At 40.5% G+C, this 17401-nt stretch overlaps 1 protein-coding gene across 1 annotated transcript in view; it reads right to left on the bottom strand.

Moving 5' to 3' along the window:
* The window catches only part of LOC103596746 (regulatory-associated protein of mTOR-like), a 144175-nt gene that overhangs the window by 108062 nt on the left and 18712 nt on the right, over positions 1-17401 (bottom strand). The window contains exon 2 of the mRNA XM_008580441.1: positions 15816-15991. Coding sequence (XP_008578663.1) covers positions 15816-15991 — 176 coding nt within the window. The remainder of the gene's footprint in view (positions 1-15815; positions 15992-17401) is intronic.

A 17401-nucleotide genomic window follows, 5' to 3' on the forward strand; every position in this document is an offset into this window, starting at 1 on the left:
TCTCACAGAAGACTCTTGTGTTCACTAAACTGCCTGAGGAGATCCCACTTGAGAAATGCACTCCGTGGCTCTCTTGTGAGCTAAACATGGGAGAAGAGAAAATGTGAGCCGACAGCAAGTCACTGGAAGGTACATAAGCCCCAACAGGGCCAAAGATAAAAAGGCAAGTATCCTTTCAGAAATCTCACCTGCTACTTTTTCTTAGGGAAATGAGCTAGTTTTTGAAAGGCTCTAGGTGCCTAAAATTTGGTCACATTAGACAATACTTAGGCAGTAACCTTGTAAATATTATTTCTTAGCTTTTACCTTTATTGATTACATTCATCCTCAGACAGCACTTTAATGTGGTCAACTGATACTTAAAAGGAACAAAAGGAGACATGACTTTAAAATCCAGGTATTTCACAAAGGGTTGTCTGTCTATTCTTTTTCAGATATGTGACTTTCTGAAGATTTCAGGGGCCCAAACAAGCTGTTGATGGTCTTTCATTTACAGACCATAGCACCATCAGTCTGTTTTGTTTTGTTATTTTTCTCCCTTGTGTCCCGCATCCCTCTCGACACCCCCATCTTAGTCTCTTCAGGCTGCTGTAACAAAATACCTGAGACTGGGTGATTTATAAACAACAGAAATCGACTGCTCCTAGTTCTGGAGGCTGGGGAGTCCGAGATCAAGACGCCAGCATGTCTGGTGTCTGCTGAGGGCTGGGTCTCTACTTCACAGATGGCAGCTTCTTTCTGAGCCTTCACATGGCGGGAGAGACAAGCAAGCTCCATGGGCCTCTTACAAGGGCACCAGCTCCATCCCTGAGGGTGAAGCCTTCATGACCTAATCACCTCCCACATCTCTAAATACCACCACACTGGGGATTTAGTTTCAACATATGAATTTTGGGGGGACATGGGTACCCACATGTATCTAACGTATGTCCTTTCATATTTTTACTTAGGTGTACGTGTAAATTTTAACAGTTTATACTGGATTTTTTGTGTTTTGCAAAAAAGTATTATGCTATAAATCTAATCCTGTTTCTTATATTTTCACTCGACATTGTGCATTTTAAAAGTTGCAATTTGCATATAATAAAATCCACCCATTTTAAGATTATAGTCAAAGCATTTGACAAGTGTGTATCTCTGTGTAACTAACACCATAATCCCCAAATGAGACATTTCCATCACCCCCAAAAGTTCCCTCTGCCCACTTCCAGTCAATCCCATCCCTGTATCTCTGGCCACCATAGACCTGCTTTCTCTCATCATAGGTCAGCGTTACTGACAAGTTCATATAATCATAAGCTATTTACTCTTGTGTGTTTGTCTTCTTTCAGCCACTACAGTGCTTCTGAGATCCACTCATACTGTGTGTACCAACAGCTAGCTCCCTTTTATTGGTAATTAGTAACACATTGTACGGACGTACTATAGTTTATCCGTTCAGCCTTAGATGGATGTTTAGGTTGTTTCTGCTTTCTGGACACCGTGAGGAGAGCTGCTGTGAACATTCACGTGCAAGTCTTTGTGTGGAGACGTGCTTTCATTCCCCTTGAGTAAACACAGGAGTGGAGTTGGTGGGTGTACGCTACGTGCATGTTTAACTTCACTAGAAGCTCCCAGGCCATTTTCCAAAGGGGCTGTCCTGCTGCATGCCCAGCTGCAGGTGTGTGTGTGGTCCTCCACACTTGCGTGAACACCTAGAGCACCTTCATACATTGGTCGGCCACTCACATGTCGTCTTTGTAAAGCATCTACTCCAATCATTTTGCCATTTAAAAAACATCTGGGTTGTCTTCTTATGAATAAATTTTCAAAGACACTTATACATTCTGAATACAGGTTTGTCAGATACATGTATTTTAAACTTTTTCAATCTGTGGCTCATCTTTTTACTTTCTTAAATGTCTATCAAAGAACATAAGGCCGGCCCGTGGCTCACTCGGGAGAGTGCGATGCTGATGGCACCAGGGCCACGGGTTCGGATCCCATATAGGGATGGCCGGTTCGCTCACTGGCTGAGCGTGGTACTGACAACACCAAGTCAAGGGTTAAGATCCCCTTACCGGCCATCTTTAAAAAAAAAAAAAAAAAAAATCTAAGTCTTCTTATGAATAAATTTTCAAAGACACTTATACATTCTGAATACAGGTTTGTCAGATACATGTATTTTAAACTTTTTCAATCTGTGGCTCATCTTTTTACTTTCTTAAATGTCTATCAAAGAACATAAGTTTTAAATTTTGATAAACTTCAATTAATCAAAGTCCTAATGGTTTTGCGCTATTTGTATTATGCATAAGAAATCATAAAAATTTTCTGTTTCCACCTAGAAGTTTTATAGTTTTATCATTTATATGTAAAAAGACTAGAAGTTAATTTTTCCATATGGTATAAAATAAGGGTCAAGGTTCTTTTTTTCATTTAAAAAATCTTTTAGCCAGTTGTTCTAGCACGACTCGTTGAAAAGACAATTGTTTCTCCATTGAATTATCTTGGTGTCTCTGTCCAACATCAGTTGTTCACATTGTGTACGTGTGGGTCTTTCTCTGCACTCTGTTCTGTTCCTCTGTCTATACAGCTACCCTTATGCCATTAACCACGCTGTCTTGATTATGGTAGCGTTACATTAAGTCTTGAAATGAACCAATGTGCCTGTTTCTCAAAACTGTTTTAAGTAGTTTCATTTCTATATAAATTTTTTAGTTGTCAATTCCTAAAGTTAAAAAAAAATGGGAATTTGGTATTGCACTGAATCTGTAGATCATGTTGGGGAGAATTAACATTTTAAAATATAGAGTATTTTCATTCATAAGTACAGAATAATTCTCCATTTACTTAGAACTTTTCTGATTTCTCTCAGCAAGGTTTTATAGCTTTTTGTGTGTATGCATAGGTCTTGCATATATTTTGTTACTTTTATCTCCAAGAATTTCAGAGTTACAATACCATAGTAAATAGTATTTTTTAATTAAATTTATTTCCAACTGCAACTGATTTTGGGGTATTGATCTTATGTCCTAGAACCTTGCTAAAACAAGTTATTAGTTCTAGTGACTTTTTTGTTATCTTCTATGTACATAATCATGTTGTCTGTGAATAAATAAGAGTTTTACTTCTTTTTTGCCAATCCGCATGCCTTTTATGTTTTTTTTCTAGCTTTATTGCAATGCCTAGGACTTCACTATGTTGTTGAATAGGAATGTGAGAGCTTTGTTTCCAATCTTCCAGGGAAGATGTTACTATTAAGTGTGATTTTTAGCTACAGATTTTTCCTACGTGCCTTTTACGAGCTTGAGAATATTTCCTCCCATTCCTAGTTGCTGAATGGCTTTTTCAAGAGTGGATGTTGAATTTTGTCAAATCCCTTTTTTGGAATCTACTGAGATGATCATATGGTCTTTCTCCTTTATTGTGTTAATATCATGAATTATATTTATTGATTTTCAAATGTTAAATAAGTCTTGCACTCCGAAGATAAAACTTACTTATCCTTTCTATTGTTGGATATAGTTTGCCAACATTTTGTTAAGAATTTTTACATCCCTATTCATGAGGGATCCTTGTCTGTCGCTTTTTTTTTTTTTCTTTGCAAAGTCCTTGTCTGATTTTGATTTTCAGGGTAAAGTTAGCCTCTTAGAATGAGACAGGAAATGTTCTCTCTCTATTTTCTAAAAGAGTTTCTATGAGGGTTGGTATTATTTCAATCTTAAATGTTTGATAGAAGTCACCAGTAAAAGGGCCGGCGTGTGGCTCACTTGGGAGAGTGCGGTGCTGATAACANCACTCACATGTCGTCTTTGTAAAGCATCTACTCCAATCATTTTGCCATTTAAAAAACATCTGGGTTGTCTTCTTATGAATAAATTTTCAAAGACACTTATACATTCTGAATACAGGTTTGTCAGATACATGTATTTTAAACTTTTTCAATCTGTGGCTCATCTTTTTACTTTCTTAAATGTCTATCAAAGAACATAAGTTTTAAATTTTGATAAACTTCAATTAATCAAAGTCCTAATGGTTTTGCGCTATTTGTATTATGCATAAGAAATCATAAAAATTTTCTGTTTCCACCTAGAAGTTTTATAGTTTTATCATTTATATGTAAAAAGACTAGAAGTTAATTTTTCCATATGGTATAAAATAAGGGTCAAGGTTCTTTTTTTCATTTAAAAAATCTTTTAGCCAGTTGTTCTAGCACGACTCGTTGAAAAGACAATTGTTTCTCCACTGAATTATCTTGGTGTCTCTGTCCAACATCAGTTGTTCACATTGTGTACGTGTGGGTCTTTCTCTGCACTCTGTTCTGTTCCTCTGTCTATACAGCTACCCTTATGCCATTAACCACGCTGTCTTGATTATGGTAGCGTTACATTAAGTCTTGAAATGAACCAATGTGCCTGTTTCTCAAAACTGTTTTAAGTAGTTTCATTTCTATATAAATTTTTTAGTTGTCAATTCCTAAAGTTAAAAAAAAATGGGAATTTGGTATTGCACTGAATCTGTAGATCATGTTGGGGAGAATTAACATTTTAAAATATAGAGTATTTTCATTCATAAGTACAGAATAATTCTCCATTTACTTAGAACTTTTCTGATTTCTCTCAGCAAGGTTTTATAGCTTTTTGTGTGTATGCATAGGTCTTGCATATATTTTGTTACTTTTATCTCCAAGAATTTCAGAGTTACAATACCATAGTAAATAGTATTTTTTAATTAAATTTATTTCCAACTGCAACTGATTTTGGGGTATTGATCTTATGTCCTAGAACCTTGCTAAAACAAGTTATTAGTTCTAGTGACTTTTTTGTTATCTTCTATGTACATAATCATGTTGTCTGTGAATAAATAAGAGTTTTACTTCTTTTTTGCCAATCCGCATGCCTTTTATGTTTTTTTTCTAGCTTTATTGCAATGCCTAGGACTTCACTATGTTGTTGAATAGGAATGTGAGAGCTTTGTTTCCAATCTTCCAGGGAAGATGTTACTATTAAGTGTGATTTTTAGCTACAGATTTTTCCTACGTGCCTTTTACGAGCTTGAGAATATTTCCTCCCATTCCTAGTTGCTGAATGGCTTTTTCAAGAGTGGATGTTGAATTTTGTCAAATCCCTTTTTTGGAATCTACTGAGATGATCATATGGTCTTTCTCCTTTATTGTGTTAATATCATGAATTATATTTATTGATTTTCAAATGTTAAATAAGTCTTGCACTCCGAAGATAAAACTTACTTATCCTTTCTATTGTTGGATATAGTTTGCCAACATTTTGTTAAGAATTTTTACATCCCTATTCATGAGGGATCCTTGTCTGTCGCTTTTTTTTTTTTTCTTTGCAAAGTCCTTGTCTGATTTTGATTTTCAGGGTAAAGTTAGCCTCTTAGAATGAGACAGGAAATGTTCTCTCTCTATTTTCTAAAAGAGTTTCTATGAGGGTTGGTATTATTTCAATCTTAAATGTTTGATAGAAGTCACCAGTAAAAGGGCCGGCGTGTGGCTCACTTGGGAGAGTGCGGTGCTGATAACACCAAGGCCATGGGTTCGGATCCTATATAGGGATGGCTGGTTCGCTCACTGGCTGAGTGTGGTGCTGACAACACCAAGTCAAGGGTTAAAGATCCCCTTACCGGTCATCTTTAAAAAAAAAAAGAAGAAGAAGAAGTCACCAGTAAAGATGTTTAGGCCTGGGGTTTTCTTTGTGAGGTTTTTAACTAGGAATTCAATTTCTTTAAGAGATATAACCTATCCAAATTTTCTTCTTCTGCTTGTGTCAGATTTGGTAATTTGTGTCTTTCAACTGAATTCATCCATTTCATCTAAGATGCAGAATTTGTTGGCATAAGGTCGTTCATAACTAAAAGAATCCCCTTATTCTCCTTTTAGTGACTGCAGGATCTGTAGTGATGCTCCTTCTTTCACTTCTGATACAGGTCATTTGTGTCTTCCCTCTCTTTTCTCTTGACCATTCTAGCCAGAGTTTTAACAATTTTATTGAACTTTTCAAAAACTATCACCTAGTTTTATGAATTTTCTCAAAGTTTTTGGTCCATTTTCTAGTTTGTTTATTTTTGCTCTCCTCTTTATTTTTTTCTTGCTTCTACTTACTTTGGGTCTAATGTACTCTTCTTTTTCTGGTCTTAAAGAGATAGTTTAGACCATACATTTTAGATCTCTCTAATTAAAATCTATAAATTCTACTACCTAGTTTAGTGATTTTATCTGTTGTTCACATGGCATTTTACCTATGATTCCCTAGTGATAAACATTTAGTTATCTCACAAATAGCACTGCAATAAGAAAGGTCATGGTGTGCATCTCCAGGTGGACCTTTGCACTGTTTCTATGTACCACTGAAAGAAAAAACTCCTGTCAATTAAACAGGAATGTTATCTGTTGTAAGATGGTTCTGAACCTCAGATATGTGCACTGTGAAAATGTACCTCCCAGAATCAATAAAATATGATAGGTGATCCAACTGTATACAGATAATTAGAATGTTTCATGTTCCTTCTACTGGTTATTTACTTATCTCATCCACAATGATTTTCACCACGGTAGTTAAAAGTTGCATTCTGAGCAGCTTTATTTCATTTAATTCAACTGCATTTTCAATTGGTAATGCTGTAAAAAAGTATCTTACATAAGTTCTTTACCTGTCTTGGACAGGACTTCTAATACTGTCGTAGTGTTAGAGATAACCTCTGCCTTATTCCCAACTTCAGTGAGAAGGAACCTCAAGTTTTTCTAGCAAGCACGCTGTCTGTTGAAGAGCTCTGGTACAGAGTTTGCCAAGTCAGTCCCCATGACCTGTATGTGAGCATGATGGATTCAACAGGCACAGTGACCTACACTCCCTTCGTAACTCCACCTAAATGAAAGAAAGAGAATAAGACAAGGACAAAGAGTACCAGCGAGGACGCTATACAAATGAGGGGTGCTAGTCATCACAGAGAGGCAGAACACATCACTGGCTAAGAACTTCAGTTCTGGGGACAGGGCACTGGGTTTGAATCCTGACTCTATCAGTTATTATCCTTGTAACCTAAACGTCCTTACCCTGAAAGCAGGGTCAATGATAGTCCACACCTCACTGGCTCGTTGTAAGGGCTGAATGAGTGAATCTGTGTAATGGCACAAACAATGCACCATAAATGCTAGCTACTACTGTTATCGTAATTTTAAAATGTTAGCCAAATGGAAGAAACGGTTGGACAAGTGGCAAATGACCGAGCAGAGAAGAACAGAAGCCTTAAGTCTAGATGAGGCAAAGTCAAAAAGAAGTAAACTGGCTCAGAATTTCAGAAAGGACAAAGAATTGAGGTGACAGCCTGCCTGAAAGAGGGACTGAAAACAGTGCACCGGGTGAAAACGCGTGTGGGGAGTGTTCAGAGCCCAGGGTTCTTCTTCCCTCACTGGCAGAAGTTGCTGGAAAAACTAACCAGGACACCATGAATGCCTAAGGGCTGCCTGCACCTTCAGTACTTCACTTCTTCACATCTTGTTTGTTTATTCCATTTCCTCTCTGGCTCTTTAAGGTGAACACTTAATTTTTCTTTTATCTTTTGATTTCTGTTTTCTGACTAAATGTATTAACTCTAGCCTGCTTTAGCTGTGTCCCACAGGTAGGAAATGTGTTATCACTGTCATCAGCTTTCAGTATTTTATCATTTTTAAAAGTATTTCCTCTTTAATCCTTGGATTTTCTTTAAGAATAAGATTTTTAGTTTTCAGACTTTTTAAAAAAGCTATCCTTTCATTGTTGAGGTCAACTTTATTGTGTGGTAGTCTGAGAATACAGTTTATATGATGTTGATTCTTTGGGATTATTAAAGCTTCCTTTGGGGTCTAGTACATGGTTTATTTCTGCAAACGACTTGCATACGCTCAAAAACAACATGTCTTCTGTTTGTTGGACACACGGTCCTATATGTCTCTACGAGATCCAGCTAATTAACGCTATTGTAATATTCCCCATTCTGCTTACTGTTCATCTGCTCAATGTCTCAGTATCTAACTCCATTCCTGATTCATCTATTCTACCCATAGTTCCTTCAGTCCTCATCTTACACACTTCAAAGTCACACTGTTAGATGCATATAGAGTCACCATCCGTGTGTCTTCCTGATCTCCTGCTCTTTTCTACTACAATAGAACATTTTTCTTTGTCACGTTTCAATAATTTTTATTTCAAATTCTGCTTTGACTCATATTAAAATTGTCGCCCCAGCTTTCTTTTGGTTCATATTTCTCCTTTTTCATCCTTTGATTTTCAACGTTTTATATATTTTGTTTTGAATGCGTGTCCTGTGGATAAGAGATTGCTGTATCAGGATGATTTTATCCAACACAGGAATCGCTGTCCTTTGAGAGTTGAGTTCAATTCATTTACAGTAGGTAACCACTTTTATTTCAAAACTCATTTCAGCCATCTTATTTCATATTTTCTGTTTGCTATGCTTTTCTTTTACCCTTTTCTACCTTCTTTTAGAGAGAAGAAAATTTTATTTCCTTGTGTGAAAATTATACATTCTCTTTTTATTCTTTTGGTGGTTATTTCTAACATATTAAGACATATTCTCACACTCGTGTTTTTCATGGTCAGTATCTTGGATATTTATTCCAACGTTCATTCTGTCTTTCTGGTCTCACTCTTGTCTCATTCCTTCTACCTCTGTCCGTCTGGTGGGAATTCCTCGACCCAGCTTCCCAGCTCTTAATTTGTTTTTTGTACCCATAATGCTGCTTCTCAGTCCATCTCTTAAATTCTTTATTTCAATTATATTTTTCATACTCAATCTCTCCAACTGGTCTTTCTTCCTAGGTGCCTGCTGCTTCTCCACATTTCCAATACTCTCCTTTATCAGCTGGAGCATATTCGTTATCTTTGTATTCCTTCTCTTTTCACAAGGGAGCGGTGGTGTGACTTCCCTCCTCTCTCTGTCCCATGGTCCTTTCTGATCATGGGACACAGCGCAGCAGGCTGTACACACCCAGGGCAACAAGAGGAAGAGCCAAGCATACAGCCAGAAAGCCAGCCCCTCAGCCTGCCCTCGTCTGTGCCCTGGGGTCCCCTGCCTCCAGGCCCAGCCCCAACGGGGACCCGGACATCTCCAAGGGTCTCACAACGCTCTTTGTTGCCGAGTGGACTCAATCTCGGGCCCATCAACCTCGCTCTGCTGTGGCACCAAAGATGGGACAGGGGAGGGAGTCAGCAGCCTGCGCCACTGCCTCTGGTCTGACTCTCTTTCCTACTGGCATAAATCAGATTTTCATGTGTCAACTTTTTTTTAAAAGGAGCTCTGTTACATTATGATATTCATCTTAATTGAGTGTAAGTCAAGAGACTGGAACAGTGAGAGTACATCGTCTAGTTTGGGGAGAAAAAACGTTTTCCTCAGGGTGGGCACATGACAAATTACGTAACCTGAAAGACTCTGGGAACTTCCCAGAAGCCATCTTAGGGTCTGCGCAGGACCAAATGATGGCTACAGCCATACTGTGAAGGCCGCCAGGTAATAACGTCATTTCTTCACAAATGAATTCCAAATTAAACCTACCTCACCATCAAGATACAAAGTGCAGGGCCGAGCCCGTGGCGCACTTGGGAGAGTGCGGCGCTGGGCGCGCCCGCCGCGGGTTCGGATCCTATAGTGGGATGACCGGTGCGCCTACAGCACTCACTGGCTGAGCGCGGCGCGGCTGGGGTCCAAAAGGAAAAAAAAAAAAAAAAAAAAAAAAAAAGATACAAAGTGCATTAGTAGGACAGTTTTATTCAACAACGTGTCTGAATTACTTCATTCTGTGGGAGGGTCAGCAGCCCTCTCTCCCTTCGCATGTAAGTGGTAAGGCAAAGTCATGTGACTCTGTTTTTTCAGAGAAGATAAAACAGACCACAACACACAAAGCACTGAATGGGTAGGCAGAAAGTTTGTTCTCTAGCAAAGAAGCTGTATTTTAGAAGACTCCTCAGAGAACAAATGCTTAATCCTACCATCAAAAGCCACAAGAATTTATGTTTCCAAAGGTAATTCTGACTGATTCTTGGCTGAATCATCAAGAAAAAAAATACAAGGCAAATGTCCCAGCAAGTGTTTAAAATGAGACAAATGCTATAAACTGCTTAGCCTGGCCAGATGAAAAGATAACAAGAAATTCCAGTGTGTAAGGATATTTGTGTATCTACCATCTCTTGCCGGTAAATGTGACAGTGAAACTTTCCATGATGACAAATATACATTAATACTATGTCATTAACATTTAAACTCCTTGAAATTCCTCAATTTAATTGAAAGAAAGGAAATAAGTTTCTTGACCTCTATTCAGTCCAAAATAATGTCTATCATTTTCATTAATAGACAATACGATTGCATGCTGCAAAATTCAATAGGCATCAATCTGTTTTATAGCAAGTCCCACGGCAAATTTTCTTGACCTCTATTCAGTCCAAAATAATGTCTATCATTTTCATTAATAGACAATACGATTGTATGCTGCAAAATTCAATAGGCATCAATCTGTTTTATAGCAAGTCCCACGGCAAATTAAGTACAGAGTTATAATTTTCAGTAGTACACAAATATACCCATAATAAATTTAGAATGCTATTATGTGCTCAATCAAAGAAGTGGAAGACAGCCAAAGGAAAAAATATATTTTGGATTCTTATACTATATTGATATATATGGTGAGTAAGGAATCACTTACGTGGGGAGTAATGTAATCGCTCATTTCAGGATTATTGAAATTGGTTTCTGAAAATATGAAAGATTGAGGCAAAAATGAAAAAAAAAATCAGAGAACAATATCTTCCAACAACAACTTCATCCTCAAATAAGATTCATAAATACACTTGCCACCAAATACACACACCTAGTTTGCACATATAATGCAAGGGTGCATTGTGTTTTCAAATCACGTAACATTCTTTAACAATTATACCTTACACAATAAGTGCAGCATCTTAAAAAAAATCCTCTTATTACAAAGAAAGAGAGAGGGAGAGAGGAGAAAAAGAAAAAGAGAGAGGGGAAGGACCTTCCTGAGTATTATCTTTGTCTAGGTTATTTACTACTCAGCAGGTAAGCACAGCAGTCATTTGCAGCTCGATCCTGGTTCCATTTACTAGAGCAGGAATTGGAAAGCTATGACCCATAGACCAAATCCGGCCCACTGCCTGTTTTTGTAAATAAAGTTTTATTGGAACACAGCCTCCCACATTTGTTTATGTATTGTCTATGGCTCTTCTGTAGTGGACTTAGAACCACCTGGCCAAAAAGCCTAAATTATACTATTTGGCCTCTTCCAGAAAAAGTTTGCTGACCCCTGTTTGAGAGCTCCTCTGAGATCTCCTACCTTTATATTTCTGAATATTAAATCCTAAATCCCTAGACTTTGGTTACATATCAATTCAGTGAAATGGTAAAACGATATTTACTAAGAGTTTCTAATGGTCTCGGATGGATCATTTTATTATAATGCTAAGGTTTAAGTATATGAAATTGTAAATTCAGTCTAATTATATCATTGTAAAAATGTATCTGTATAAAAAAAAGACTGATAGGCGATACACCAAAAAGTTAACACTAAATGTCCTTAGATGGCAAAATCTTGGATAATTTTTTCCCCACTTTTTAGTAAATTTTCTGCAAAGGATATACATTCAATTTTTAATTGGAAAATGTTAAATCAACTTTTTAAATGAAAAAATAACACCATAGCCCTAAAAACATAAATAAGTACTGCCTGACAAACTGTCTCACTTCCATTTTACCGAAACTGCTGGCTTTAAATTATCTGTTTCAAAGAAGCGCACATTTTACTCCTGCCATTCCGAGGCTAAGGACACTCAGCAAATGTTACGTTCAGTCTGATTTCAGGGCCGAGCCCGTGGCGCACTCAGGAGAGTGCGGCGCTGGGAGCGCAGCAGCGCTCCCGCCGCGGGTTTGGATCCTATATAGGGATGACCGGTGCGCTCACAGCGCTCACTGGCTGAGCGCTGTGCGGCTGGTCTCAAAACAAACAAACAAAAAAAACAGTCTGATTTCAGCACCTCAATATGGCAGAAAGTAGTTTATTGTAAAGGACCTACCCTGTGGGACACGGCTCAATTGTTCTTAGCAGTGGTTATCTGATAACTATTGCCCGCACCCGCGGCATGCTGGCTTCAAAGTCCATTTGGTGTTAAGTGTTTGATTTGTTTTTCACTGCACTTCCTACTAAATGCTTACTTCAAAAAAATTTAATTATGTCCTAACTCCAGAAAGGACTTCAGGTAGCTACTGAGCTAACGCACCATGTCTTGGTAGAGAGAAAGCCCACTCCCTAATCAGAGGGCCTCCATGTGAGAGCACACTGCTTCAGCAGCACATGCTGCACTTGGACAGAAGCCATGGCCTTCCCGACTCCTGGTGGGAGAATAGAGTTCCAGAGATGTGGCAGGGAAGGTGTGGACAGGGACAGCTGTCACGTCAGGGCCCATTTGTCCCTTTTGTCATCTTTCCTTGCTCTCCCCTGTACCTCCACTCACCTGCCTGGATGCTGGCATAAATGCCCTTTGAGAGTGCCACCACATACAGCGCCCAGCCCAGGCATGCAGAGTCAGTGAGCAGAGCTGGCGCACAGCTTCCATTCTGGGGTTGGGGTGCACAGAAGCAGTAATGGCAGGAAATCAACAGGGAGAGGTGGGAAAGTGAGTGGTAATGGGGCCTGTTCCACAGTTGATTCCATCGTACAGCAGACTGCAGGCCCCGCTGCCACTTTCCACTCTCCTGCTTTAGTCTTTTACCAGATCATGACTCATTGATATGATGACAGCATAATTATGACCAGTGTCTCCCTATCATTACTTGGATTATTTTCCTAAAACACGATTTTACTAAGTCACTTTCCTGCATAAACACCTCCAGGGGCTCTCCCCTGCATAGTCCTTGGAGATGAAGTCATGGTCCTTGGCCCAGCATTCAGAGTGACCCACAATCTGATCTTGCCCACATGTGGACCACACCAACTGTACACCTTTTGAAATCTTCCTCCCCAGTCTGGCTGCTCTCTCACTCTTCTTGGACACAGCCATGCTAGAAGTGCATTCTTTTTTTTTTTTTCTTTCCTTTTTGTCTTTTTTCGTGACCGGTAATGGGATCGCAACCCTTCTGGCTGCTCTCTCACTCTTCTTGGACACAGCCATGCTAGAAGTGCATTCTTTTTTTTTTTTCTTTCCTTTTTGTCTTTTTTCGTGACCGGTAACTGGATCGCAACCCTTGGTGTCACGCCTGCACCGCGCTCAACCAGTGAGCGGACCAGTCTCTATATGGGATCCGAACCCCCGGCGGGAGCGCCGCTGCACTCCCAAGCGCTGCACTCTACCGAGTGTGCCACCGGGCCGGCCCGTAGAAGTGCATTCTTGGCTCTTCAAATCCTGGCCATCCTGCGAGCCTCAGTTTCAAGTTCCTTCTCCTCCAAGAGGCTTTCTCTGATCCCCTGGCACTCAGGGAGTTCTCCATCCTCTGGAAACACAACAGCCCTTGTGCCACACATTAATATGGTCTTTGACCATGCATTGCTTTGAAATGCTCAGATGTTCTTTGTCTTGCAAAAGGCACCCATTAAATAGTGAGTTTTCAGGCCACATTTTGTCTCAACTAGAGGATTAATTTTTTTAGGGCAATTTGCTTCTTTGCATCTCCTACAGTGCTTAGCATGGGTTTTATTAAGAACACAGTTGGTATTTAATAAATTCTTTCTTGGACAATGAATTAAATGAATGAACTTCTGAGTCATCTGCCCAAGCTCTTCCTGGTGTAATGTTAAATGGGCACTCATCAACCTTTCTGGACAGTGGTCAGACACAGAATACGGACAGTGAAGATGAACAGTCTGCTTCATCTCCAAGGACTATGCAGGGGAGAGCCCCTGGAGGTGTTTATGCAGGAAAATGACTTAGTAAAATCATGTTTTAGGAAAATAATCCAAGTAATGATAGGGAGACACTGGTCATAATTGCTTATAAACTAATGAATGCAAAGACCTACGTGAGGAGAGAAATTCACCGGGAAAGAACTGAATAAGAAGGGCAGCGAGTGGCTCAGAAGCTGCACGGCTTCCCTGTGCTGAGGTCAGAGCTCTCCCCTTCATCCAACTCAGCACAGGCCCTGGCGACCTGAGGGCAGCCTGGGGACTTCCACCTCTTTCCCAACTCTGTGACCTTCAGATGACTTCCCCTCTGCCGTGGCCTTTTCCTCTCACCACGGAACGCCTCCTATCTGCACGGTGGAGCCTCTCTTTCTCGTCTCCTTGTCTCCCAGCTTTCCTGAACATTTTCTGTCTCTATCCTTTCTTGCTCTCTCCTGAGACCGTCCCCAGGTGACCCTCCAGCAGCCTCTCTCCTGCGAGGAGTCCCATCTGCTGTGTTCTTTGTTTAAATGTTACAGTTTTCCTACCTCTGTTTCTACTTGATTCCTTTTTTATACTACCACTTCCTATCCTTACTTCTTCTTACTGGTATCTTTCCCATCTCCTCAACCATGTGTATTATGCTTGGCTTAGGACAATTCTGCCTCAGTCTTCTCTTTCTCTGCAGTTGTTGTGCTCCTTTGGTGTCTGGTTTTGCCAAGTGAGCTCTGCTCCGCTGGGTGCACAGGGGAACGGCCCTGGTTGGGCCCTTGACTATGTCAGCCAGGGGTGGTGGGACGGGGCGGGGGGCAGCAGAAACTGTCCTCACCCCCTGTGCTGCCCCTCCAGGCAAGTCCTCTCCTCATCTCTCACTTTTTAAGGGTGAGTAACACTAGAAGGAGGCCTCTCCCTGAGGGGTAATCCGTAGCCATGGGACTTGGGGGGATGGGGGTAGGGAATATCATTAACGCCTCACCCCAGGGGTTTGGGGTTGGTTTGGGCTTTGCTGCAGAGGCAGGGCAGGAACGCCATAGTTTCCTCCAACCCAACAGCTCACTTACAGTGGACCCTGGGATGATCCCTTGGTTTTTCCAGCCTTTAGGTCCACACTTCTCCCAGCAGTTTCTGTAAGGTTGTGAGGAAGGAACCGAAGACTGTGAGTCTGGGCTGTGAGGCCCCCTTGATGGAAAACACAGGGACACGCACGCGGCACCTACAGCATAGCCATGACATTCCCGTGACATTCCCACTGCACTTGGCCAGAGAGATGTTCATCTGCAAGTGGAACAGCTACTATACATGAGCTTTCCGGCAAAACACAGAAGGTAAAAGTGGGTATTAAAGAGTGGTGGGATGGTCTAGGGCAGAATACTGGATTTGGAGGCAGAAACATCTATATCCCGTCGTGAGTTCTGCTGGTGATGTAGGTCTTAAAGGCAGGTTCTGCCATCAGGGTCTATCACATACACTTCCTCAGTTATAGCCCCAAGTGCTCTGAACTCCTAAAAAAAATGGCAGTGGAAAGAAAATCATGGCATTTCTTTTTAATGCTAAGAATAAATTGAAAGATTATACTTCAACTCAAGAAAGGAATTAAATGACTTTTTTCATAATAGCCTTTTTTTTTTTTCTCAAAGGAAGTTGAGTTTCCAGCACAACCAATCTTGGTACTATCTAATGACACTCCCACAATTAACAACAATATGGACAGGGTGTTCTTGGAAATCACAAAGCCACAAACGCACATGAACTGATACAGGAGGGAGAAAGCATTTTTAACCGTAAATCCTCCACCCACAGAATCCTGAACGGCAGGAAGAGAAGGCAGGGCATGCTCATGTCCATAACCTGGGTTCACAAGACCTGGTAAATACCTTGGAGCCATGCAGCTCAGGGTCACTGTGGGAAGCCCAGGTGAGCAGGCACTTACCAGCGCAGGGCGATCTTGATGGGGGTAGTGAGGCAGGACGTGAACAGGTCAGCCGGGAGGTCGGGGATCATGGGCAAGAGCTCGGTGGCCTCGCAGGCTGCCAGCTGGATGCAGTTCTTCATTGACGGGGGCAAGGGCATCTGGGCAAGGGGGTGGTTTGGGTTAATTGCAGCTACCTAAAGGGGAGAGCATTAGGAAAAAAGAGAGTGACTTAGCTGTTTTAAACAACTGGAGAAAAAGTGGGAACATAAAGCGGAAGGAAAGAGTAGATCGGGCAAGGCTTAAAGTGCTGGGTCTGCACCGCAAAGTCCTCTTGTGGAAGGCCTCACCACTGAACTCTCCCTAGAGGATGACTACAGGGCCTGAGAAGTCATCCCCAAAGCACATTCTCAAATTACTCATGGCTCTGTCTCTGCCAAATCTGTTTTCTGTGCGGTTTTCAAGGCCCCTCCTCACCCTCTTCAAAAAGGTCATGGAAGGACTAGTATTGTTTTTAAATTCCATGTTTCCATGAACTTTTCAAAGTACCCAGGTATATTTCCGCCATGTCTTTCATGGTGTTTTATTGTTTATTCTTTAATTCATCAAAAATCACATCATATTTTGGTTGGTGTAGTGACATGGAAAGGTCAGGGTACATAAAGTGAACACCACCAATGAGAAAGCAGAGCACAACATGTGACAGCACCCACTGACCTAGCACAGACCACACTCCCACAGGGTGGGCGTGGAGGGCGGCTTTACTTTCTCCTGTCTTCAGCTGATTTCTCTAAGTGCTCTACACACAAATGTGCATTGGTTTTGTAATCGGGGATAAAGACGGTTTTTTAAAATTTAAAACTTAATCTTTCTTTAGAGTGGGAATAGTAATACCTGCATGGTATTTACTTCAGTGAGATTCTGGCAGGGTAAAGGTCCCAGATGTGAAACTGATATTGCACTGAAGATTTAGCAAGAAAGTCACCAAGCTAATTACATACACTACGAGAATGCACATGAATTTCATTTTTGACAGAATAAAATCTAATTAAAGGTGTAAATCTTCTTTTAAAATAATGCAATGTATTCAAAAGTTTAAAAAATTACAGGACTGTCTCATAGATGGCTTCACTACACTGCTATGGATAATTGCCTAATTAAAGGTGTAAATCTTCTTTTAAAATAATGCAATGTATTCAAAAGTTTAAAAAATTATAGGACTGTCTCATAGATGGCTTCACTACACTGCTATGGATAATTGTATTCCTGTTTTACCATAAATGGCAGTACTCAACAAAACATAGGATCCTTATATCACAGACCCAATTATTCCAGCATTGTGGGTTTCCATTCCTTTCCCTGCTATACACGTTGCACGTATGCGACACTTTTGGTAATCCACAACAGGATTTGCTGTCACTTTTAGAAATAATGAGGTTCACAAGAACTCATGGCATTTTGGCCATGATGCATGAGGATTATATATGCACGCTACTCTGCCTGCTCCTGAAAATAAGTGTGAAAACACAATGTCAGAACTGGTTTCACCAAATACAGTACACTCAGCTGGCGGGGGGGGGGGGGGGGGGGGGGGGGGGGGGGGGGGG

This window comes from Galeopterus variegatus, unplaced genomic scaffold (assembly GCF_000696425.1).
Source record: "Galeopterus variegatus unplaced genomic scaffold, G_variegatus-3.0.2 Scaffold2096, whole genome shotgun sequence".
Lineage (NCBI taxonomy): Eukaryota > Metazoa > Chordata > Mammalia > Dermoptera > Cynocephalidae > Galeopterus > Galeopterus variegatus.